Source organism: Pseudophryne corroboree, chromosome 1 (genome assembly GCF_028390025.1).
Source record: "Pseudophryne corroboree isolate aPseCor3 chromosome 1, aPseCor3.hap2, whole genome shotgun sequence".
In the NCBI taxonomy this organism is placed as follows: domain Eukaryota; kingdom Metazoa; phylum Chordata; class Amphibia; order Anura; family Myobatrachidae; genus Pseudophryne; species Pseudophryne corroboree.
This window is the reverse complement of record NC_086444.1, coordinates 362,037,467-362,063,846: the sequence shown is the minus strand read 5'-3', so window position 1 is coordinate 362,063,846 and position 26,380 is coordinate 362,037,467. Positions and strand designations below refer to the sequence as shown.

General features: G+C 48.8%; 1 protein-coding gene across 1 annotated transcript in view; it reads right to left on the bottom strand.

Moving 5' to 3' along the window:
• Positions 1 to 22,506, bottom strand: part of SLC25A1 (solute carrier family 25 member 1) — a 79,855-nt gene extending 57,349 nt beyond the window's left edge. The window contains exon 1 of the mRNA XM_063964798.1: positions 22,171 to 22,506. Within this exon, the coding sequence (XP_063820868.1) occupies positions 22,171 to 22,312 (142 nt within the window). The 5' untranslated portion in view covers positions 22,313 to 22,506. The remainder of the gene's footprint in view (positions 1 to 22,170) is intronic.
• Between the last annotated feature and the right edge of the window lie 3,874 nt (positions 22,507 to 26,380).

Below are 26,380 nucleotides of genomic sequence, written 5' to 3'. Positions count from 1 at the left end.
AGTAAAATGCGCAGCGCTTCCTGAATCACTTTGTCACTGTAGACTTTTATACTCTCTGACCTCATAGGACAACTTCGCTTCTCCGTCCACTGTAATTATACACACAATATTATGACTGCATACACACATGCCCTTTATATTCTTAGCTTTTAGATTTGAACATAAACTGTCCATTACAAAAAATGATTCCCTTATGGAAGCATAAGTGTACTTTTATTAAACTTGAGGCCTTACTTGATCTGGGCAGCTCGAGAAACACTACGGTACTGAAACTTGTACACAATGCATGATGTAAAAAAAAAGAAAATAGCTCTGAGTGTTCATTTAGTACAGCGGAACTGCCTGCGAAGTAATTATGGAGAAAAAGGTACCAGGCAGCAGTGGGCCTGGTTATGGTGGACTCCCTGCTGTGCTTTGTGTTCATTTATTCTCTCTTTAGGCATTGAAGTCAGTCATTCAGCGAAAGAAAACCCACGTTGTATTGGTCAGTCCCAAACCAATGCTACAGGATCATTTTGTTTTGGAACCTCTGTAATGAAAGCAGTGGTATGCAAGAATGTGTCCGGTAGTCCTGTGACATTACAGGCCATTTCCCAGTCACCCACTTCCAGCAAAATGCGGTAATTGTTAGCACTGCACAATGATAAAACATACGGCTTACTCAGCACCCATTTATCAACAGAAAAGCCTCGTGTTCATAAACAAGGAAAGGTCAATGAAACCTATCGCTTTAACACAGTAAGGATTCTTTGTAACCTGCAAATGTGTCAGCTAGTTAATTTAAATGTTTCAGAAATAATTATATCATTAATAATATTTACGTTCATAACTGACAATACCAAGAGGCAGATTTAAAGAGTGATATTCTTGTTATCAAATGATACTCCAACCAATCAGCTGGATCAAACAGCCACATATTAAATGGTATCCGGACTCCAGGTCGACAACAAAAAGGTCGACACACCTTAGGTCGACGCCAATTGGTCGACACACCTTAGGTCGACCTGGACAAAAGGTCGACAGGAACAAGGTCGACATGAGTTTTTCACAATTTTTTTCTTTTTTGGAACCTTTTCATACTTAACGATCCACATGGACTACGATTGGAACGGTAATCTGTGCCGAGCGAAGCGAAGGCACCCTGCCCGAAGCATGGCGAGCGAAGCGAGCCATGCGAGGGGACGCGGTGCACTAATTGGGGTTCCCGGTCACTCTACGAAGAAAACAACACCAAAAAACATAAAAAAACTCATGTCGACCTTTGTCCATGTCGACCTTTTGTCCATGTCGATCTAAGGTGTGTCGACCAATTGGCGTCGACCTTTTTGTTGTCTACCTGGAGTCCCAGACCCCTGGATGGAGGCCCCACTCGCCGGCATGTACGTCCGGACGACTGAGAAAGTCCGCTTCCCAATTCATGACTCCCGGAATGAATATTGCCGATATGGCCGGTACATGGCGTTCCGCCCAACTTCCTTCATTGCCAAACGGCTTCGAGTGCCGCCTTGATGATTTATGTAAGCCACTGTGGTGGCGTTGTCCGACTGTACTTGAACAGGATGGTTCTGAATTAAATGCTGGGCCAGGAACAACGCATTGAAGACCACCCGCAATTCCAGAATGTTGATCGAGAGGAGAGATTCCTCCTTGGTCCACCGACCCTGAAGAGAGTGCTGCTCCAGCACCGCACCACAACCTCTTAGACTGGCATCTGTCGTCAACAGGACCCAGTTGGATATCCAGAAGGGACGACCCCTGCACAATTGTTGGTCCCGGAGCCACCAAAGCAGCGACAGACGGACCTCCGGAGTCAATAAGATCATTTGAGCTCTGATCCGGTGAGGCAGGCCATCCCACTTGGCTAGAATCAGCCTCTGGAGGGGGCGAGAGTGAAATTGAGCATACTCCACCATGTCGAATGCTGATACCATGAGGCCCAGCACCTGCATTGCCGAATGTATCGACACTTGCAGACGAGAAAGGAAGCAACGAATCCTGTCCTGAAGCTTCAGGACTTTCTCCTGAGACAAGAAAAACCTCTGGTTGTGAGTGTCCAACAGCGTTCCCAGGTGCACCATGCTCTAAGCAGGGACCAGGGAGGATTTTTTCCAGTTGATGAGCCACCCGTGGGCTTGTAGAAACCGGACCGTCATATCCAGATGACGCAGGAGAAGATCTGGGGAATTTGCCAGGATTAACAAGTCATCCAGATACGGCAGTATCCTGACCACTTGACGGCGGAGTACCACCGTCATCACCGCCATAACTTTGGTGAAGACTCGCGGAGCTGTTGTTAAACCAAAAGGTAATGCCCGAAACTGGTAATGGATGTTGCCAATAGCAAACCTCAGGTATTGTTGATGTGACACTGCTATAGGAATATGCAGGTAAGCATCCTGTATGTCCAGGGAGACCATGTAGTCCCCAGGTTCCAAGGCCAGAACTATAGAGCGAAGAGTTTCCATACAGAACTTGGAAATCTTCACAAACCTGTTCAATGCCTTGAGGTTGAGAATGGGCCGGGAGGACCCATTCGGTTTCGGGACTAGAAACAGCGGAGAATAGTACCCCCAGCCCCTCTGAGCAAGAGGCACTTGTACTACAACTCCTGTATCCAGGAGGGTCTGTACCACCGAGTGTAGAGTGTTTGCCTTTGTCTGGTCCAACGGGACGTCTGTCCGGCAAAATCGATGAGGGGGTCGGTTTTTGAAGGCTATGGAGTAACCTCGAGTGACGACTTCCCGTACCCAGGCATCTGAAGTGGTCTTCAACCATTCCTGGGTATGCTCTAGAAGCCGGCCCCCCACCCTGGAATCCCCCAGGGGGAGGCCCGCCCCGTCATGCGGCAGGCTTATCGGTCTTGGCAGCTGGCTGACGGGCAGCCCAGGCTCTTTTGGGCTTCGGCTTACCAGGTTTGGAAGTGCAGGCCTGCTTATGGTACGCCTGACCTTTTGCTTTACCTGAAGGACGAAAGGGGCGATAGGACGTACCTTTAGCCTTCGACACAGAAGGAGCGGTATAAGGCAGACAGGCAGTTTTGGCAGTATCCAAGTCAGCCACTATCTTATTTAAGTCCTCCCCAAACAGAATATCTCCCTTGAAAGGGCTCCAGGGTTTTTCTAGAGTCCAGATCCACAGACCAGGATCTCAGCCACAATATCCGGCGAGCCAGGACTGACGGAGTAGAGGCCTTGGCTGCTAGGATACCGGCATCAGAAGCTGCCTCTTTAATATATCGAGAAGCTGTGACAATATAAATATTCTCGGTGCCATGGAGAGACCAAACGGCAACGTCTGAAATTGGTAATGACAATCCTGTACCACAAATCTGAGGTACGCCTGATGAGGTGGATAAATGGGGACATGAAGGTATGCATCCTTTATGTCCAAAGACACCATAAAATCCCCCCCTTCCAGGCTTGCGATGACCGCTCTGAGCGATTCCATCTTGAACTTGAACCGTTTCAGATATATGTTCAGGGATTTTAAATTCAATATGGGTCCGACCGAACCGTCCGGTTTCGGTACTACAAACATGGTCGAATAATAACCCCTTCCTTGTTGAAGAAGGGGAACCTTGACCACCACCTGTTGAAGATACAATTTGTGAATTGCAGTTAACACTATTTCCCTCTCGAGGGGGGAAGCTGGCAGGGCCGATTTGAGGTATCGGTGAGGGGGCATCTCTTCGAATTCCAGCTTGTATCCCTGAGACACAATATCTATTGCCCAGGGATCCAACTGGGAGTGAACCCACTTGTGGCTGAAATTTCGGAGACGCGCCCCCACCGGGCCTAGCTCCGCCTGTGCAGCCCCAGCGTCATGCGGTGGATTTAGTGGAAGCCTGGGAACTAGCTGTGTTGTGCAGCTTCTTTCCTCTGCCCCTGCCCCTGGCAAGAAAGGACGCACCTCGGACTTTCTTGCCTTTCTGTGATCGAAAGGACTGCATTTGGTAATACGGTGCTTTCTTAGGTTGTGAGGAAACATACGGCAAAAAATTTGACTTTCCAGCAGTAGCTGTGGAGACCAGGTCCGAGAGACCCTCCCCAAACAATTCCTCACCCTTGTAAGGTAAAACCTCCATGTGCCTTTTTGAGTCGGCATCACCTGTCCATTGCCGAGTCCACAGGACCCTTCTGGCAGAAATCGACAGAGCATTTATTCTAGAACCCAGTAGACTAATGCTCTTTGAGCATCTCTCATATATAGGACAGCGTCTTTTATATGCCCCAGGGTCATTAATATAGTATCCTTGTCTAAGGTATCAAGTTCCTCAGACAGGGTGTCCGTCCATGCTGCTACAGCACTACACACCCAGGCCGACGCGATCGCTGGCCTCAGTAAGGTACCTGAATGTGTATAAATGGACTTCAGGGTACCCTCTTGCTTTCTATCCGCAGCATCTTTTAGGGTAGCCGTATCCTGTGACGGCAGGGCTACCCTCTTAGATAAGCGTGTTAAAGCTTTGTCCACCCTAGGGGAGGATTCCCAGCGTAACCTGTCCGTTGGCGGGAAAGGATACGCCATAAGCATCCGTTTGGAAATCTGCAGTTTTTTATCTGGAGATTCCCAAGCCTTTTCACATAACTCATTTAGCTCGTGTGAAGGGGGAAAGGTCACCACCTGCCTTTTTCCCCCATACATATGAACCCTCAAATAACGGATGGATTTAGCCAATTTTGGCTGTAACTTTGCATCATCGTAATCGACACTGGAGTCAGAATCCATGTCGGTATCTGTGTCAACAATTTGGGATAGTGGGCGCTTCTGAGACCCTGATGGCCTCTGCGACATAGGATCAGGCACGGGCTGAGACCCTGACTGTCCTAAGGCTTCAGCTTTATCCAACCTTTTATGCAAGGAATTAACATTATCATTTAAAACCTTCCACATATCTATCCAATCAGGTGTCGGCGCCGTCGGCGGAGACACCACATTCATTTGCTCCCGCTCTGTTTCCACATAGCCTTCCTCGTCAAACATGTCGACACAAGCGTACCGACACACCACACACACAGGGAATGCTCTTTTTGAAGACAGTTCCCCCACAAGGCCCTTTGGAGAGACAGAGAGAGAGTATGCCAGCACACACCCCAGCGCTATATAACCCAGGAATAACACAGTAACTTAATGTTAACCCAGTAGCCGCTGTTATATTGATTTTTGCGCCTAATTATGTGCCCCCCCTCTCTTTTCACCCTCTTCTACCGTGTATCTGCAGGGGAGAGCCTGGGGAGCTTCCTCTCAGCGGAGCTGTGGAGAAAAAATGGCGCTGGTGAGTGCTGAGGAAGAAGCCCCGCCCCCTCAGCGGCGGGCTTCTGTCCCGCTTCAATGTACATTTTCTTGGCGGGGACTCATACATATATACAGTGCCCAACTGTATATATGCTAAACTTTTGCCAAAGAGGTCCCAATTGCTGCCCATGGCGCCCTCCCCTGCGCCCTGCACCCTTACAGAGACCGGAGTATGTGAGGTGTGTGTGGGAGCAATGGCGCACAGCTGCAGTGCTGTGCGCTACCTCAGTGAAGACTGGAGTCTTCTGCCGCCGATTTTGAAGTCTTCTTTGCTTCTTATGCTCACCCGGTTTCTGTCTTCCGGCTCTGCGAGGGGGGCGGCGGCGCGGCTCTGGGATCGGACGACGAGAGTGAGATCCTGTGTACGATCCCTCTGGAGCTAATGGTGTCCAGTAGCCTAAGAAGCAGGACCTATCTTCAGAGAGTAGGGCTGCTTCTCTCCCCTCTGTCCCACGATGCAGGGAGTCTGTTGCCAGCAGAGCTCCCTGAAAATAAAAAACCTAACAAAATACTTTCTTACAGCAAGCTCAGGAGAGCTCACTGAACAGCACCCAGCTCGTCCGGGCACAGATTCAAACTGAGGTCTGGAGGAGGGACATAGAGGGAGGAGCCAGAGCACACCAGAATATAAATTCTTTCTTAAAGTGCCCATGTCTCCTGCGGAGCCTGTCTATTCCCCATGGTCCTTACGGAGTCCCCAGCATCCACTAGGACGTTAGAGAAATAATAAATGGTTTAGAGAGAAAACTTGACCTGCGACCATGCCCTGGTGATCTAGTGGGATCGCCTGTACTGCCACAGTGTCCACAACCAGCGCGCGCGGCCCGCCTCCCACTGACCGCGCCGGATCGCGATAAAGAACGGGTCCCGCAAGCGGGACCCACTTACCACCTCCCGAAGCGCGGCCACGCGATCCTGGAGAGCCCCAGCCGTGTGTGTCTAACGTGAAGAAAACCGGAGCCTCCGCTGTAGGTACCCGGCAACCAGGGCTCTGGAGTGTACAGCGCCGCTGGAGCTGCAGCAGTGAATGTCACAAGACATTTACCACCGCTGCTGCCCTTGAAGTCTTCACTTTTTACCTCAAAAAAAGCTTTTCTTAGGGCTGCTTGGAGCAGCCCCTCTGTTAAGTGCCTGCTTACTGCAGCACCAACTTACAAAAACTGAGCTCCTGTGCTGGGAGGCGGGGTGATATAGGAGGCGGCGCTATGCATTCTGGGAACAGTCAAAGCTTTGAGCCAGTTGGTACCTCGGATCAAGATCCTATTCTACACCCCATTGTCCAATCCTTGTGGAGCCCAGTGTACCCCGCAGCAGAAACAACAGTAAGTAGCCAACTAATTTAGACAGAGGAAACCTTTATGCTATTGCACCTGTATGTGTATGGTACTCTACCGCAAAGCTAGATCTCCTCAGTAATATCCGATCGATCTACATTATGGGGCTCATGTAAAGCAGGACAGTTTTTACGTCTAAATATCAAGTACAAAATGTGCACAGGAAATGGGTACATTTGGCTTAGCCTAGCTCGGCACGGGGATTATATGTGCCTGCATCATTCCAGTAGCAGACAATCTTGTCTGCTGTAAAAATACTCTATTATTGGGTTCATTGTAATCTCACTGTAATAATGTCAACAGCTCACAGCAGCAACATTACTACTATAATAATATAAATGGGAGAGCTTCAGATGCATTCAGCCAACCACCATCATCAGTTCGCATTTTGCGCCAAGGGGTTGAGCACCCGCAGGTGAATAACCTCCAAACAGGTGATATACGTCTTTCTTTTATCCAGTATGGATCAGATTTTGTGTGAATTTGCCTTTACTGTGCTTGCTTGTGCGTATATGTCGTCCCCCCCCCCCCCCCCCAAATTCCTGTCCTTGCCCATTAGCGCAAGGGATCACAAGCACAAAATGCAGTTCTGTGAATCTTGCCAGAAAAAGAGGAGTTAAATGCTTTTGCTTTCAACTCTGCACGAGCCCCTATCCAGTACACGTAACATTATATCTGTGCTCTCCTTTTCACTGGACACAACAAACTTGAATTGAAGTCTGGTTGCAGTGTATTGTCATGCTGCACTTTTTGCCCAAATGTCCCTCAACGTAATGAAATAATGGTTGGATGCCCAAACATTAAGCCCTACAATTGGCTTCAGCAAGCCACCCCTCCTCAGTGGGGTTTACCTCTAAATTTAAAGTGGCACTAATATTAAGTGTAAAACATGTCACGCTTTGTAGTTATTATTATTATTATTACCAGTTATTTATATAGCGCACACATATTCAGCAGCGCTTTACAGAGAATATTTGGCCATTCACATCAGTCTCTGTCCCAGTGGAGCTTACAATCTATATTCCCTACCACATGTACAGGTTACACATTCATGCTAGGGTTAATTTTGTTGGGATCCAATTAACCTACCAGTATATTTTTGGATTGTGGGAGGAAACCGGAGTACCCGGAGGAAACCCACGCAAGTTACATTGTAAGGGTCATAGTGGGAATCGAACCCATGACCTCAGTGCTGTGAGGCAGTAATGCTAACCATTACACAAGGCATGTCCAAAGTCCGGCCCGGGGGCTGATTGCTGACATTTCCACCAGCCCGCAGCCTCTGCTCGCATTTCCCGTCTGCTCATATCTTCACCGGCCTGCAGCCTCTGTGCAGCTGGAAGCAGGCGGAGCAGTAGACGGGGGGCATGTAATGTGTATCTGGCAGCACTGCTGGGGGCATATAATGTGTATCTGGCACTGGGGGGCATATAATGTGTATCTGGCACTGGGGGCATTTGTGTATCTGGCAGCACTGTGGGGGTATATATTGTGTATCTGGCAGCACTGCTGGGGTCATATAATGTGTATCTGGCACTGGAGGCATTTGTGTATCTTGCAGCACTGGGGGCATTTGTGTATCTGGCAGCACTGCTGGGGGCATATAATGTGTACCTTGCAGCATTGTGGGAGCATTTGAGTATTTGGCAGCACTGCTGGGGACATATAATGTGTATCTGGCAGCACTGCTGGGGGCATATAATGTGTATCTGGCAGCACTGCTGGGGGCATTTGTGTATCTGGCAGCACTGCTGGGGGCATGTAATGTGTATCTGGCAGCACTGCTAGGGTCATATAATGTGTATCTGGCAGCACTGCTGGGGGCATTTGTGTATTTGGCAGCACTGCTGGGGTGCATATAATGTGTATCTGGCAGCACTGCTGGGGGCATATCATGTGTATCTGGCAGCACTGTGGGGGCATATCATGTGTATCTGGCAGCACTGCTGGGGGCATATAATGTGTATCTGGCAGCACTGCTGGGGGTATATAATGTGTATCTGGCAGCACTACTGGGGGCATATAATGTGTATATGGCAGCACTACTGGGGGCATATAATGTGTATCTGACACTGGGGGCGTTTGTGTATCTGGCAGCACTGGGGGCATCTGTGTATTTGGCAGCACTGCTGGGGGCATATAATGTGTATCTGGCAGCACTGTGGGGTCATTTGTGTATCTGGCAGCACTGCTGGGGGCATATAATGTGTATCTGGCAGCACTGTGGGGGCATATAATGTGTAACTGGCACTGGGGGCATTTGTGTATCTGGCAGCACTGGGGGGCATTTGTGTATCTCGTCGGCCCCCACATTTTCACCTCACCAAATCTGGCCCTCTTTGCAAAAAGTTTGGACACCCCTGCATTACACCATCCGTACTGCCCAATTGTAGTTAATATTAGTGCTGCTTTAAACAGCAAACCTGATTAGAAGTGATGATTTGCTTAGTAAATCACAACGGTTAGCATCATGGCTTACAGCACTGAGGTCTAGGGTTCAATTACCTCCATTACCTTATCTGTGTGGAGTTTACATGTTCTTCAAGTGTTTGCATGGGCTTCCTCCATCAATTCAAAAACATCCTAGTTGTTTAATTGGCTTCTTGACAAAAATGTAACCATACTTTATGTGTGTGCATATGTAGTAGGGACTTATACGAATTACTGAAATATTCTCTGTAAAGAGCTGTGTGTATGACTTGTGCCCTATATACTGTAAATAACTGTAAAAATAAGAATTTACTCACCGGTAATTCTATTTCTCGTAGTCCGTAGTGGATGCTGGGGACTCCGTAAGGACCATGGGGAAAAGACGGGCTCCGCAGGAGACTGGGCACTCTAAAAGAAAGATTAGGTACTATCTGGTGTGCACTGGCTCCTCCCTCTATGCCCCTCCTCCAGACCTCAGGTAGGGAAACTGTGCACGGAAGAGCTGACACTACAAGGAAAGGATTTGGAATCCAGGGTAAGACTCATACCAGCCACACCAATCACACCGTATAACTTGTGATAACCATACCCAGTTAACAGTATGAACAACAACTGAGCCTCAATCAACGGATGGCTCATAACAATAACCCTTTAGTAAGCAATAACTATATACACGTATTGCAGAAGAAGTCCGCACTTGGGACGGGCGCCCAGCATCCACTACGGACTACGAGAAATAGAATTACCGGTGAGTAAATTCTTATTTTCTCTGACGTCCTAGTGGATGCTGGGGACTCCGTAAGGACCATGGGGATTATACCAAAGCTCCCAAACGGGCGGGAGAGTGCGGACGACTCTGCAGCACCGAATGAGCAAACTCAAGGTCCTCCTCAGCCAGGGTATCAAACTTGTAGAACTTAGCAAATGTGTTTGAACCCGACCAAGTAGCAGCTCGGCAAAGCTGTAAAGCCGAGACTCCTCGGGCAGCCGCCCAAGAAGAGCCCACCTTCCTTGTGGAATGGGCTTTTACTGATTTTGGATGCGCCAATCCAGCCGCAGAGTGAGCCAGCTGAATCGTGCTACAGATCCAGCGAGCAATAGTCTGCTTCGAAGCAGGAGCGCCAACCTTGTTGGCTGCATACAGAATAAACAGCGAGTCAGACTTTCTGACTCCCGCCGTTCTGGAAACATAAATTTTCAAAGCCCGGACTACGTCCAGCAACTTGGAATCCTCCAAGTCCCTAGTAGCCGCAGGCACCACAATAGGTTGGTTCAAATGAAACGATGATACCACCTTAGGGAGAAATTGGGGACGAGTCCTCAATTCTGCCCTGTCCATATGGAAGATCAGATAGGGGCTTTTACATGACAAAGCCGCTAATTCTGACACACGCCTAGCCGAAGCTAAGGCCAATAGCATGACCACTTTCCACGTGAGATATTTTAGCTCCACGGTCTTAAGTGGCTCAAACCAGTGGGATTTCAGGAAATCAGACACAACGTTAAGATCCCAAGGTGCCACTGGTGGCACAAAAGGAGGCTGAATATGCAGCACTCCCTTTACAAACGTCTGAACCTCAGGCAGTGAAGCCAGTTCTTTTTGAAAGAAAATGGATAGGGCCGAGATCTGAACCTTTATGGACCCTAATTAGAGGCCCATAGTCACACCTGACTGTAGGAAATGCAGAAAACGACCCAACTGGAAGTCCTCTGTAGGGGCCTTCCTGGCCTCACACCAAGCAACATATTTCCGCCATATGCGGTGATAATGCTTAGCTGTCACATCCTTCCTAGCTCTTATCAGCGTAGGAATTACTTAATCCGGTATACCCTTTTCCGCTAGGATCCGGCGTTCAACCGCCATGCCGTCAAACGCAGCCGTGGTAAGTCTTGGAACAGACAGGGCCCCTGCTGCAACAGGTCCTGTCTGAGAGGCAGAGGCCATGGGTCCTCTGTGACCATCTCTTGAAGTTCTGGGTACCAAGTCCTTCTTGGCCAATCCGGAACAATGAGTATTGTTCTCACTCCTCTTTTTCTTACTATTCTCAGTACCTTGTGTATGAGAGGAAGAGGAGGAAACACATATACCGACTGGAACACCCACGGAGTTACCAGTGCGTCCACAGCTATCGCCTGAGGGTCCCTTGACCTGGCGCAATATTTTTTTTAGCTTTTTGTTTAGGCGGGACGCCATCATGTCCACCTGTGGCCGTTCCCACCGATTTGCAATCTGCTCGAAGACTTCTTGATGAAGTCCCCACTCTCCCGGGTGGAGGTCGTGCCTGCTGAGGAAGTCTGCTTCCCAGTTGTCCACTCCCGGAATGAACACTGCTGACAGTGCTTGTACGTGATTCTCCGCCCAACGAAGAATCCTTGTGGCTTCCGCCATCGCCACCCTGCTTCTTGTGCCGCCCTGTCGGTTTACATGGGCGACTGCCGTGATGTTGTCTGACTGAATCAGCACTGGTTGGTCTCGAAGCAGGGGCTCCGCTTGACTCAGGGCGTTGTATATGGCCCTTAATTCCAGTATGTTTATGTGCAGACGAGTCTCCTGACTTGACCACAGCCCCTGGAAGTTTCTTCCCTGAGTGACTGCCCCCCATCCGCGGAGGCTTGCATCCGTGGTCACCAGGACCCAGTCCTGTATGCCGAACCTGCGGCCCTCGAGAAGATGAGCACTCTGCAGCCACCACAGAAGAGACACCCTGGCCCTCGGGGACAGGGCGATCAGCCGATGCATCTGAAGATGCGATCCGGACCACTTGTCCAACAGATCCCACTGAAAGATCCTGGCATGGAACCTGCCGAAAGGAATGGCTTCGTATGACGCTACCATCTTTCCCAGGACTCGCGTGCAGTGATGCACCGACACCTGCTTTGGTTTCAAGAGATCCCTGACCATGGTCACTAACTCCTGAGCCTTCTCCTCCGGGAGAAATACCTTCTTCTGTTCTGTGTCCAGAATCATGCCCAGGAAGGGCAGACGCGTCGTAGGAATCAGCTGCGACTTTGGAATATTCAGAATCCAGCCGTGCCGTAGCAACACTTCCTGAGAGTGCGCTACGCTGACCAACAACTGCTCTCTGGACCTCGCTTTTATGAGGAGATCGTCCAAGTACGGGATAACTGTAACTCCTTGCTTCCGGAGAAGTACCATCATCTCCGCCATTACCTTGGTAAAGACTCTCGGTGCCGTGGATAGACCAAACGGCAACGTCTGGAATTGGTAATGACAGTCCTGTACCACAAACCTGAGGTACTCCTGGTGAGGCGGATAAATGGGGACATGCAAGTACGCATCCTTGATGTCCAGAGATACCATAAAATCCCCCTCTTCCAGGCTAGCAATGACCGCTCTGAGCGATTCCATTTTGAACCTGAACTTTTTCATGTAAATGTTCAAGGATTTTAAATTTAGAATGGGTCTTACCGAACTGTCCGGTTTCGGTACCACAAACAGTGTGGAATAGTAACCCCTTCCCTGCTGAAGAGGGGGTACCATTATTATCACTTGCTGGAGGTACAGCTTGTGAATAGCCGTCAGGACTATCTCCCTCCCCGTGGGAGAAGCTGGCAAGGCGGATTTTAGGTAACGGTGAGGGGGCGTCACTTCGAATTCCAGCTTGTATCCCTGAGATACAATTTGTATAGCCCAAGGATCCATTTGTGAGCGAACCCACTGGTTGCAGAAATTTTGGAGACGCGCCCCCACCGCTCCTGGCTCCGCCTGTGGAGCCCCAGCGTCATGCGGTGGACTTAGTGGAAGCAGGGGAGTACTTTTGTTCCCGAGAACTGGCTGCATGGTGCAGCTTCTTTCCTCTACCCCTGCCTCTGGCAAGAAAGGATGCACCTCTGACTCTCTTGCTTTTTTGAGAACGAAAGAACTGCATTTGGTAATACGGTGCTTTCTTAGGCTGTGAGGAAACCTGTGGCAAGAAAGTCGACTTTCCAGCTGTCGCTGTGGATACGAGGTCCGAGAGACCGTCCCCAAACAATTCCTCACCCTTATAAGGCAAAACTTCCATGTGTTTTTTAGAGTCGGCATCCCCTGTCCATTGCCGAGTCCATAAGACCCTCCTGGCAGAAATGGACATTGCATTTATTCGAGAGCCCAGCAGGTAAATGTCCCTCTGGGCATCCCGCATATATAAGACGACGTCTTTAATATGGCTAAGTGTTAGCAATACGGTATCCCTGTCCAGGGTATCCAACCCCTCTGACAGAGTATCTGTCCATGCTGCAACAGCACTGCACATCCAAGCTGAAGCAATAGCCGGTCTCAGTAGAGTACCAGAGTGTGTATACACAGACTTCAAGATACCTTCCTGCTTCCTATCCGCAGGTTCCTTTAGGGCGGCCGTATCCTGAGACGGCAGGGCCACTCTTTTAGAGAAGCGCGTCAGGGCCTTGTCAACCCTAGGGGAGGATTCCCAGCGTAACCTATCCGTTGGCGGGAAAGGGTACGCCATTAGTATTCTCTTGGGAATCACCACTTTCTTATCAGGGGAAGACCACGCTTCTTCACATAACTCATTTAATTCATGTGACGGGGGAAAAGTCACTGGCTACTTTTTCTCCCCAAACATATTTACCCTCTTGTCAGGGACAGGGTCAGCCTCTGAAATGTGTAATACATTTTTCATTGCAATAATCATGTATCGGATGGCCTTAGTCATTTTGGGCTGTAATAGTGCCTCATCCTCGTCGACGCTGGAGTCGGACTCCGTGTCGACATCTGTGTCAACCAACTGAGATAGTGGGCGTTTTTGAGACGCTGACGGCCTCTGAGGCGCCTGGGCAGGCCCGGGTTGAGAGCCCGGCTGTCCCCCGGCAGCAACATAATCAAATCTCTTATGTAATGAGTTTACATTGTCATTTAAGACCTTCCACATATCCATCCAATCAGGTGTCGGCACCGACGGGGGCGACACCACATTTATCTGCACTTGCTCCGCCTCCACGTAACCCTCCTCATCAAACATGTCGACACAGCCGTACCGACACACAGCACACACACAGGGAATGCTCTGACTGAGGACAGGACCCCACAAGGTCTATGGGGAGACAGAGAAAGAGTATGCCAGCACACACCACAGCGCTATATACACAGGGATACACACTACCAGAAGTGAATTTTTCCCAATAGCTGCTGTATCAATACACCTTTTGTCTTTATGTATGTGCCCCCCCTCTCTTTTTACCCTCTTAGTGCCAGGAGACTGCAGGGGAGAGCCTGGGGAGCGTCCTTCCAGCGGAGCTGTGAAGAGAAATGGCGCTGGTGTGCTGAGGAAGAAGGCCCCGCCCCCTCAGCGGCGGGCTTCTGTCCCGCTGTTTCTGACTAAAAAATGGCGGGGGTTTTACACATATACAGTCACAGACTGTATTATGTGTCTTTTTTATGCCAAAGGTATTCTTATTGCTGCCCAGAGCGCCCCCCCCCCCCCCCCCCCCCAGCGCCCTGCACCCTACAGTGACCGGAGTGTGTGGTGTGCAGTGGGAGCAATGGCGCACAGCTGCGGTGCTGTGCGCTACCTTAATGAAGACAGGAGTCTTCAGCCGCCGATTTCATCACCAACTTCTGATATTCTGGCTCTGCGAGGGGGACGGCGGCGCGGCTCCGGGAACGGACGATCGAGGACCTTTGCCTGTGTTCGAACCCTCTGGAGCTAATGGTGTCCAGTAGCCTAAGAAGCGCAACCTAGCTGTGAACAGGTACGTTTGCTTCTCTCCCCTCGGTCCCACGTAGCAGTGAGTCTGTTGCCAGCAGATCTCACTGAAAATAAAAAACATAACATTACTTTCTTTACTAGCAGGCTCAGGAGAGCCCACTAGGTGCATCCAGCTCTGGCTGGGCACAGATTCTAACTGAGGTCTGGAGGAGGGGCATAGAGGGAGGAGCCAGTGCACACGAGATAGTACCTAATCTTTCTTTTAGAGTGCCCAGTCTCCTGCGGAGCCCGTCTATTCCCCATGGTCCTTACGGAGTCCCCAGCATCCACTAGGACGTCAGAGAAATATATATATCTACATAGCCCTTTGAGTTGCTGACTCGTCCCACACAAGTGATCAATTATGTTCCTTTTGCTCTAAATTGCTTGGTGCCCTGCTGTCACACTAGATGTACTTGTTTTGCTGCTTTTCCAAACTGGAGGACAAAGGTGAAAGTACAACTGAAGACATCAAATGGGCTGGCAGTAACTAATCAGCACATTAGCAGCACAAGAGAGAAGCCAGTTGTGAAATGTGTTAGTTTACAAGGAAGGTTAGACCTTGACACAATTCAAGAAATACTGTAGTTTTTTACAGTGCCAAGCAAGCTGTTCTGCATACTATATAGTTGTACACCACAAGGTCAAAGAAGACATATTAAACACATGCTGCATTGCTATATGCTTCTATGCCTGTGAAGCATCCGTATAATAAGGTCTAAATAATGACGCTTTTCCTGCAAACATTGGGGGTCATTCCGAGTTGATCGTAGCTCTGCTAAATTTAGCACAGCTAGGATCATCTTCCCAGACATGCGGGGGGACGCCGAGCACAGGGTTAGTCCGCCCCACATGTCAGTCCGGCCCCCCCTGCACAAGTGCAAAAGCATCGTCACAGCAGCTGCTGTGGCCCGTTGGCCGGACCATGCCCCGATAATGGCGGCCAAATGCCGCCGTGCGGCCCCCTCCCGCCCAGCGACCGCCCCTGCCTGTCAATCAGGCAGAGGCGATCGCTAGGTAACGACGGCCTTTGGCCGTCTGGCATGCGCAGTTCCGACCCGAACACTGCGAACTGCAGCGTGCAATCGGGTCGGAATGACCCCATTGTCCACTACCATGTATTATGTTGATGACAAAGCTAAAGTGCTGGGGATATGTTTTTTGCATATCCTCTCACTATAAAGGTATATGCTTTAACTGGAGACACAATGGACATTATATAGAAACAGCAGGAGACCGAATGGGCCCGATTCTGAGTTGGGAGCAAAGCACAAAATGAAGAAGCAAGTAATGCCGCTTTCAGACATGTGACCCGGGAATTAGCCGGGTCTAGCATAGGCATACGCAGGGGGGGTTCCGGTTGCCTGGAAACCACCCTCGCCAGCCCACACCATGACCACTATAGCAATTGTATATAATACAATTTTACTACATGTTTTAAATATCTCCTCAGTATTACAAATAAAATAATTAGCAACACTGGTGGATCTTTTAAAATGTGTCGGCCAGTAATTAATACACATGTGCACCAACTAGGAGATCTGTAAAACATGCACTGTTAGGGATGTTCTGATATAGAACATCAATAGGGTTAATTATTAATAATGTAATGTGTACATATATGGCCAAGGCAGTTTCTGGGTTCTTCTGCCGTTCCCCCAGACTTGCTCCAATCCTCTGGATTGGTGCCCACATCTGATATAAAGCATTCAGCTCAGGCAGGATATCCCTACTACCACATGTAATGGCTTACTGTGATTGCTGGCCCTATATATGTCAGAATTATGACATACAGTACACTGAACTTTGTATGATGCATGTTATAGCTGCTTCATGCTAATTATGCCCTCTTCATGGACTGACCACATGCACTCTAACATCAAGCAGTTGGAAACCCCCGTCTAGAAATCCTGCGTTTGCCACTGCCTAGCAAGTCGGCAAATCCTGGATCTCAGCTCTGTGACCCTGGTTGAGAGCAGGGTAATGGACTCAGGACTTTATCATTTGCATTCACACAGACAGAAATCCCGGGTTGATGCGTGTTCATGTGCAAAAACATGAGATTTTCATGCATGTGTGAAAGAGGTATAACTTGCACCTTGGTAAATCATGATGCATTGCAGGTGAGGGAGAGGTAAAATTAGTAGAAATGAGAGGGGCGTGTCTAAACTTAAATCTAAATTGCAGGGTTAAAATAAAGCTTTGCAGCATGTGTGGACTACGGGGGTCATTCCGAGTTGATCGCTAGCTGCTTTCGTTCGCTGCGCAGCGATTAGGCAAAAAATCTGCACTTCTGCGCATGTGTATGCGGCACAATGCGCACGCATATCGTACTATTACAACGAACTATGTAGTTTCACACAAGGTCTGGCGAAGCTTTTCAGTCGCACTGCTGGCCACAGAGTGATTGACAGGAAGAGGGCGTTTCTGGGTGTCAACTGACCGTTTTCAAGGAGTGTTCGGAAAATTACAGGCGTGCCAGGAAAATTGCAGGCGTGGCTGGGCGAACGCAGGGCGTTTTCGTGACGTCAAAACAGGAACTGAATAGTCTGAAGTGATCGCAATCGCTGAGTAGGTCTGAAGCTACTCTGAAACTGCACAAAATTATTTTGTAGCCGCTCTGCGATCCTTTTGTTCGCACTTCTGCTAAGCTAAAATACACTCCCAGTGGGAGGCGGCATAGCGTTTGCACGGCTGCTAAAAAAAGGTAGCGAGCGAACAACTCTGAATGACCCCCTACATGCAATAGCAGCTAGTACTTACCCTGCATGCAAGAAAAGAAAAAAAAAGAAAAAGAATGTATTTGCAGCAGGGGTGGATAAACAGAGGAGGGGTCCCATGTGCAGACTCCACATGCAGGTCCCCGGAAACATGGTAACCCTCATGTTCTGGTAACTAGTCACTACCACACATGTGCTGTGTCCATTTTGCCAGAGATCTTTGCCACGGAAACAGGTCCGACGCCAGACTATGGAAAGGTAACTAATTAAACGTGGGTGCAGTTCATAGATACGCCAAGGTTTGGCTTTTTTTGCTTTGCCCCCAACTCAGAATCAGCCCCAATGAAGGTGAAAATGTGGAGTGTAGCACTTTTTTGCCCAAACAATACCATACCAGCATTCTGTGCACACACTTTGCACAACTATTTCTAGGACAGAAGTCTGATAAGACAGGACAACAGTAAAGGAATGGTCAATTAGAAACTTGGCTACAATAACTTTTGGACATCAAACTTTAAATATAAAATACTCTTGTAGAAACTGAATGTCTTAATTGTTAACCAATTAAAATAAAATACACAGCGCTGTTGTTAAAGTTGTTAAATATTGGTAAGCTAAGTGTTGGAGTTCACCCAAACAGCAGTAATACCTAGCATGTGACTCCTACAGTTATGTTACTTGGTAAGAGCGCTGGTAGTTAAATAAGTTTAAAAAAAATTATATCAGGGCAAGTGTATATTTGTACATTTTACTGGTTTTAATTAACGTTCATTCTAGCTCCATGCACCTGTCACAACCCGTGCAGATCCTCTTTCCTGCCTGGTGTGTCACACTGTGCTCTGGTGCTTCTAGCATACTCTGGTATGTATCTCAGCACTTATATACAGACCAGTATGTGCTAAAAGCACCAGTGCAGAGAGCGACAAGAAAGAGGAACTGCACGGGTTGTGACAGGTGCAGGGTACTGGAATGAATACTATTGAATCACCTTTTTTCTGCACACCTATTATGTTGTTTCCATAAAAAAATTTTTATAAGACTGCGCAATATGCATGCTAATGGTGGCCACTGATCACCACCACCTCATATGGATATGCAAACACAGAGAGCACCCCAGTAAATTCCTCCCTATCTGACCATCCATTACAATCTATAGGGTATCCGTTCAGATGGTCGACAATGTTAAGGTCAACACTCATTAGGTTGACCACTATATGTCGACATTGACATGGTCGACATGGACAAATGGTCGACACAGGAAAAGGTCGACATGAGTTTTTCAAATTTTTTCCTTTTTTTTGGAACTTTTTCATACTTTACGATCCACGTGGACTACGATTGGAAATGGTAACCTTGGGGTTCCTCGTCACTTTACGCAGAAAACGACAGCCAAAAAAGTTAAAAAAACTCATGTCGACCTTTCACTGTTTCAACCATTTTCATGTGTCGACCATTACTCCATGTTGACCACGTCAATGTCGACCAATAGTGGTCGACCTAATGAGTGTCGACCTTAACATGGTCGACCATTCATACCGAACCAATCTATAGGCACACAAGTAACGTAGTATTTAGGTGCAGAATAAGACACACTGCGCTGCTAGCTGGGCATTAAGCAAGAAACACCCTGGCTTAGCATCTCAATTATGATAAACATTTTGAGCACACAATAAGCAGTCACCTTGATTCATCAAACCATACACTTTCCCTTCACATCATCAACCAGACAGCACAGAAGTATTAACAATAAAACAGAATTTGTGCTGCAGGCTTCCTTTTTTGTTATGGTCCAGGACAGGGGATGAAGTCATTAGGTCGACATTCACAATGGTACTGTTCAAAATGTCGACATCACAATTTAAACATATGAAACGTTGACATGTGAAATCACGACATTCTCAGAATGTCAACATTAGTGTTAGGCTGTGGGATGTAAGGAGCAGGGTCATGGTTAGGGACTAGAGGGAGGTTAAGATTAGGTTAAGGGGGGAAGTGGGGTTAGTGTTAGGTACTTAAGGGAGGGTTAAAGGTAGAGATTAGAAGAAAAATTCTCTTCAAAATACTGCTCTGTCAGATGCCTGCGCCAGAATTGCTCTACACGTGACCAGCGGGACGCGGAAGATGCCGCTACAATCGTGCGCAGGTAAGTGACCGATGGACCACCATGGACTATTCTATTATGTAAACATTTCAGCAGTGTCCAAATGATGAATATACAACACCCCAGGACAGCTCTTGTTTCAATTAATGGTCATATTCATAAACATATGCACCCTTATAAGAACTATGGTACCACAGTTTGCAGCAATCACGATAAATTTAAACCAAGCCAGAATTGTTAAAATGACTCATAGGAGGTAAGTAAATCAGCTTCCATATTCATGTACTGCACTTGTTTAAAAAGGAATTGGTTGTACATAATAGACTTCACACACACAGTGATAGCTGGGGCTGATTGGTTTTGCACAGGACAGATTCATCAGAGAAATAATTAGTACATCACATGGTGTCTGTCATATACAATCTGTACCTAGATATACTGGTTACACCCCTTATGAAGCATGCATGTAATAAAACAGTCAGATGTCTAGCAAGTAGAGCCTGTCCCATATGATGGATTACAATAAGGGTGTTTGTTTCTATGTACAGGCAGCTGTATACTGCCCATTGTGCTCTAGCATACAGTATATAGGGGATGATATAAGGGGCTCAGAGGAAAAGAGGCACATGCCACATCTACATGGATTTGGAATTGTTGCTGCCATCACGTAGCTTCTGCCATCTAGCGTCTACTCCACTAATGTCTAACATACTGGCATGCGCCTATTTCTCACCTGCAGCAAAATACAAATCCCTGCTATTATATATCAAGACATATCTAGTTGAAAAGGAGCCCACACCACTTGTGGTATGTGTAGCTATTCCACTGAGACCCTCATATCAAGCAGTGAAAAGAATGGAGAATGGACCAGTGGAGAAATTGTCAATAGCAACCAATCAGCTTTGAGGTATCAGGTACATTCTATAAAACAATAGGTAGAAACTGATTGTTGCTATCGACAACTCCACTATTTTTATTGCTTGATACTTCAACCCCATAGTGCCTATATCGTGCTGCCGTGATGAGTGTCCCGCTGCGGTTCTTCTGCACATCGCCCACAATTAAATAGCTCCTTTGGAATCAAAACAGATTTGGGAATTTTTACCACTGATCAATACAAATGATTAATTCATGCCAAATTTAATTAAAAAAAAAATAAAACGCTTTTTTTTTCTTTATTCCAAACAAAATCAGACAATAGTTGCTTGGATAACTGTACACAACCGCCACCTTTAGTTGCAATTACAACTGCGGACCTCAATAGTATTACGGTCTATACATTTACTGGGCCACTCTAGAGCACTGTAATGGCATAAATACAAAGAACTGTGTGGCTCTTGCTGCATCATTTTGGTCACTGGTCTGCTGGAATGAAAATATGATCTCTGATCTTAGGTCTCTTGCAAACTGCAGATAGTTATAGGTTAATATTTTGTTTTATACATTTTATTTATATTTCCAATCTACTAAGCAGGTCCCCACCTCCATATTTCATGGTAAGGGCAGAAATAATGCGCATAGCACAAGTTTTCTCTTAATCTTATTAGACCATAAACAGTTCCCGCACTGGTATAAACTAAAGTCTCTCTCCAAAATGCTTACTGTCAGACAAGAGGAAATTGGGAGTCCTCTAACATTTGTGCAATGCCCAGGTTATGACTGTGTCCCATGTAAGTTTCTCACATCCCTGCCAGGGACGATGACTGCAACACTGCCAGAGTTGCCACAGTTCACTCAGTCACCTTCCAAACAAGTGCCTTTACCACATAGATGCTCAGTTCTGAAGGATGACCTGTCTGTTTTATTTTTTTAACTAACGCAGTTGTTACATATTCTCTATTTGTTTATACTATTTGTTTAATAAAATACTAAAAGCCTTGGAAACCACTTTATAGCCAACCTTGTGCTTTGTAATAACATTTTCTCTGTTACAAAATGTCACTGTAACAAGGAAAAGGTAAATTTACTCTGAGTTTGTGATGATGAATGCAGGGGAAACACCTAAAAAGGTGTAGTGATATCAACTCTACCAATGCCACGTAAAAGTTTCAGTCATTCATTAATTGTGTATTCTACAGACTCTCACCAGTGTACGGACTGACTACAGGGTCTCCCTAATTGTATTATACTGTCAGAGGGCAGCGGCAGCAGTACCCGGGCAGCCCTCTATAATGCATTGCCAAGCTGTTACACAATGACAGCACCTCGCCTGGTCAGCCCAACACAGACTAGGCTCTCCCCATTCATTCCTCCCTCCCAGTGCCGCCCCAGTACGCCAGGCACACATGTGTGATCATGTCATGTAGTAATAGTCATACACTGTATCCTTATCCGGTAACCTGCCTGACTCATGCCCACACCCCGCAGGTGAGCCGGTCACATCCCACGGGGCCCCCTCCTCAGGTCACTGACAAGTAGCCGCAGCTGTACTGATGCCGGGATAAAGTTGCCAGACACACACATAAGGCTGACACGGAACAGCAGCATGATCGCCCACAGGGACACGCGTGTCAGTTCCACTCGCACAGGGATACGCATTCATAGCAAACAGCAAGTGACCCAGACTCACCCAATGCACCTACCTGCAAGGATGGCTTTGCCCGGGTGTGTTAGCTTGCCACCCCCGGCGGGTGCAGCGGCTGCCAGGGTCCTCAGCCCGCTCGGGACAAGGAGCGGGGCACAGGGCAGGGCAGAGAAGGGTGACACAGGAGACTTGGAGGCCATGGTTGATGTGACAGGATTCCGGGCAGAGGCTGGTGAATTGATGTCGGGGCTCCGGGGTACGGTACTGGGGGTTCTCTGGTTCAGGCTGCCACCGTGTCCGGGATCCGGCGAGGGGGAGGCGCTGCCGGGTCTGCCTCCTGCCCAGGGCCGCGCCCCGTCCTGCGTTGCAAAACAACCAGTACCCACCCGAGGGGCGGGGCACGACGCGTGCTCCGTGTACTATAGGCGCTGGCCTGGGTACCAGTATGTACATGCAGCAGCTTTCCTTACTCTCCATAGTGACATATACACTTGGTTTCATTGAATTAGAAATGTAGGAATAACTATATCAACAAAATATACATGCGTTAAAATGTAGCAACCACCAGGTGAGCTGCTACAGGAACAGAGCTGTCTTAACAGCAATGCACTGGGGCCCCTACCCATCCTCCAGAAGTAGTGGTGGGGGGTGCTGTCAGCGTCAGCTTTGATGTTCCGCGGAGGGCTCTATCTTCTGCTCAGCATGTAGGACCTGGAGAAATAATCTCTGCTAATTACTCCTTTACTCAGTGCCAGATTAAAGACCGCATGGGCCTGGAGCTGAAATTTATGAAGGGCCTATAATATACTGTCGCAGAGGGTGTGACCAGCAACAGCAGGGTTGTGACTATGGGTAGATACCCTTATACACAATACGCCATGTAGAGCCCCTTTTATTCACGTTATGCCAGGTAGAGACCCTTTCTTTTATTGACGTTATGCCAGGTGGAGCCCCTTTTATACATGTATCGCCAGGTAGAGCCTGTTATACAAACTGCACCAGGTAGCACCTTATACACATAGCAACAGGTAGCCCATTATACAAATTGCACTAGCTAGCCGTCACTCACCATTTGGCGCCTGTGATCCCCCGGCTCTATGTATTTGTCATACTCCCGCAATGGGGTGCAGGCAGCGTGAAGTGGCCAGGATGGGGGGCGGCCGGACGGAGCAGGAAGTGGTGGGGAGCACTGTGGTGCAGGCAGCAGACGGGTGCTGATGGCACTGGCGGGGGCCTCAGGCCGCAGTGACCCGGGTGCCCGCCCTGCTAGCCCGCACCTAAAACTGCCACTGCCAGGATCCCCTGAGCTGGACGAGCAGCGACCCTCCCAACACTCCAACGCTGCTCCTCCCAGTGCACATAGTGCAGCCGAATGCACATGGACTGAGCGTGCATAGACGTGCAGATCACCCGCCTGAGCATAGCCTCCAATGGGAGCAACCCAGAGTCTGTGCACGCAACCACCCCCACCAACATGCCCATGTCACCACACACACACACACACACACACACACACACACACACACACACACACACACACACACACACACACACACACACAGTCTGTTCCCCCACCCACTCCCTAAACACACAATCTGTTTACCCAGTCCCTACACACACACACACACACACACACACACACACACACACACACACACACACACACACACACACACACACACACACAAAGCCTGTTCCCCAGTCCCTACATATATACACACACATGTCACACACACACAAAGCCTGTTCCCCAGTCCCTACATATACACACAAACACACACACACACAAAGCCTGTTCTCCAGTCCCTACACACACATACATACATATACACACACACACACACACACACACACACACACACACACACACACTGTTTCCCCAGTCCCTACACATACAAAGGGTGGTCTTCAGTATGCCGACTGTCGGGATCCCGGCGCACAGTATACCGGCGCCGAAATCCCGACAGCCGGCATACCTACACTTTTTCTCCCTCGTGGGGGTCCACGACCCCGTTGGAGGGAGAATACAATTGCGTAGCGCACCACCGTGCCAGCAGTGTGGCGAGCGCAGCGAGCCCGCAAGGGGCTCATTTGCACTTGCCACGCTGCTGGTATGCCGGCGGTCGGGCCGCCGGCATACCATACTACACCCCTTGCAAATACATACACACAAAAAGCCTGTTTCCCCCAGCCCCCCCCCCCCCCCCACACACACAGCCTGTCCCCTCCAGTCACCATACACACACACTCAGCCACCCTGTTCACTCCATTCCCTACACACACCTCCAGCCTGTCCCTTCCAACACACATACCCTGTTCCCAACAGCCCTCTCACTCTCCCCCGTTTCCCCCAGTCACTGAGCTATGCAGACAGAGCAGGAGCAGACAGACCAACCAGGAAAAGTCGGGGGCGTGGCCTAATCACGGACCCGTGACCTCTTTGGGGGGGGGGTACCATTTAGCAAGCACCACTAGCCGGGACGGCAGAGGGGTCACAGGACTGGACCAGCGGCTAAGTCACTGTTACCCTGCGTCCCGGCAGGCAAGTACACCGATGGCTGCTGCTGTTGTACCCAGTGGAGGAGAGGCACGGTGCCTGTATGAGATCATGGTGCAGGGGAGGAGCAGAGAAATCTTTCAACGCAGGGAGGACTTCTGAGGCTGTTTAGTGCTGCTGACGTGCTGTAATGGGAACAACATTTTTTCCTGTTACCAGCAGCAGGGATCCTGTGGGCCTATTTTGATGGGGAGGCCTGGAGCTGCAGCTCCATCCGCCCCATTGTTAATCCGGCCCTGCCTTTACTGCACAGATGGTGGGAGATGGGGCTGGAGGGAAAGCACTAAAATGTAGTAGGGGACATTGGGCTGAATGAAAGGGCCCCGGTACATGACTTTCAGGGTGGTAGGGGATGTTTAATACGCAGGGGAGGGGTGGATAGTGGAATGGGCTTAATATTCATCATTTTCTGGTGGGAGGGCATCTTGCTTTACTGCAGATATCTCCAGTTTCTGGAAATAGATTTCTTAGCTTTAATGGGATAAAACAAACTAGAGAATCCCACCTTTCAGGAGGTACTGGGGACTTGGGAATCAGAATTCAGGAACCAGAGCAATCCACCAACAAAAATATAAAACTGCATACCAGGCTTGTGGAGCTGGAGCAGGGATCAGCTGCTTGAAGGCTGATATCTCTGGTTCTGGGCATAGTAGAGACAAGCTGCCAGTGTCCACCAAAAGGGGAGTGTCCCAGCCTTTGGAGTATACCCTCAGAAAAACTCAAAGTCAAACAGAACTTGAGATATCTGGCAGGGAAGAACAATTAACAGGTTCGGATGGGGGCAGCTGCTTTGAAGTCGGATATCTCCGGTTCCCCAGGGCCGATTTTCAAAAATCTGGTAACCCTGGAAAGAGGGGACTCTCAGCTATCAGCCTAGGGCCCTTTTACTCCTGGGGCCCTTGGGCAAGAGCCCATTGAGCCCATACGAAAAGACGGCCCTGTACAGGAAGTGGAAATGGACTAATGTGTAAAAAACTAGCGTTTCCTTCATCATTTTTTTATTGATGCCCGAGATACGTTCTAGAATTCCCGCACTGCTGTGCAAATTGTGCTGGGGGCTTGGGTCTTCAGACGGTTATGGGTCGTTGGCAGGGCTGTTTCTAGCCAATTTGGCTCCCAGTGCGAGATTTAAAAATGCCCCCCCCCCCCCCCCATTGAAGGAAAAAAATTTGCAAGTATGAACAAGCATGCGCGCGCGTTCCCGGCAAAGGGGCGCGGCCTCAATAAAATGGCCGTGGTCTCGTTAAAATGGGTGTGGTCTCGTCTGAAAAGACTACCTTACACACCAGTTTTTGACCTTGCGCCGGCAGATCACGGCGACCACAGGAAAAAAAATTAAAAAAATTATGCCATACACCGCAATGCCCTTGATACATTAAATCCCCATTTTACACATTACGGCAGGCAAGTGTCCCCATTTTACACATTACGGCAGGTGGCGGGGGGGGGGGGGGGGGGGCGGAGCGGGAGAGAGCGTAAGAGAGAAAGGAGAGAGAAAGAGAAACTTACGTTTGAAGAGGTTCTTCCCGCTCTTCGGCCCGCCTCTCCCTCGTTGCGCCGGCCCTTCCTGTAGCTTGGCTCCCCCTTCTCTCTCTTCCCGAGTACCCAGCTTGGGGGGCAGAGTTTCACGGAATGGCGCAATTGCATCGTGACGTCATGACGCAACCGCGTCATTCCGCAAAACTCCGCCCCCCTAGCTGGGTACTCAGGA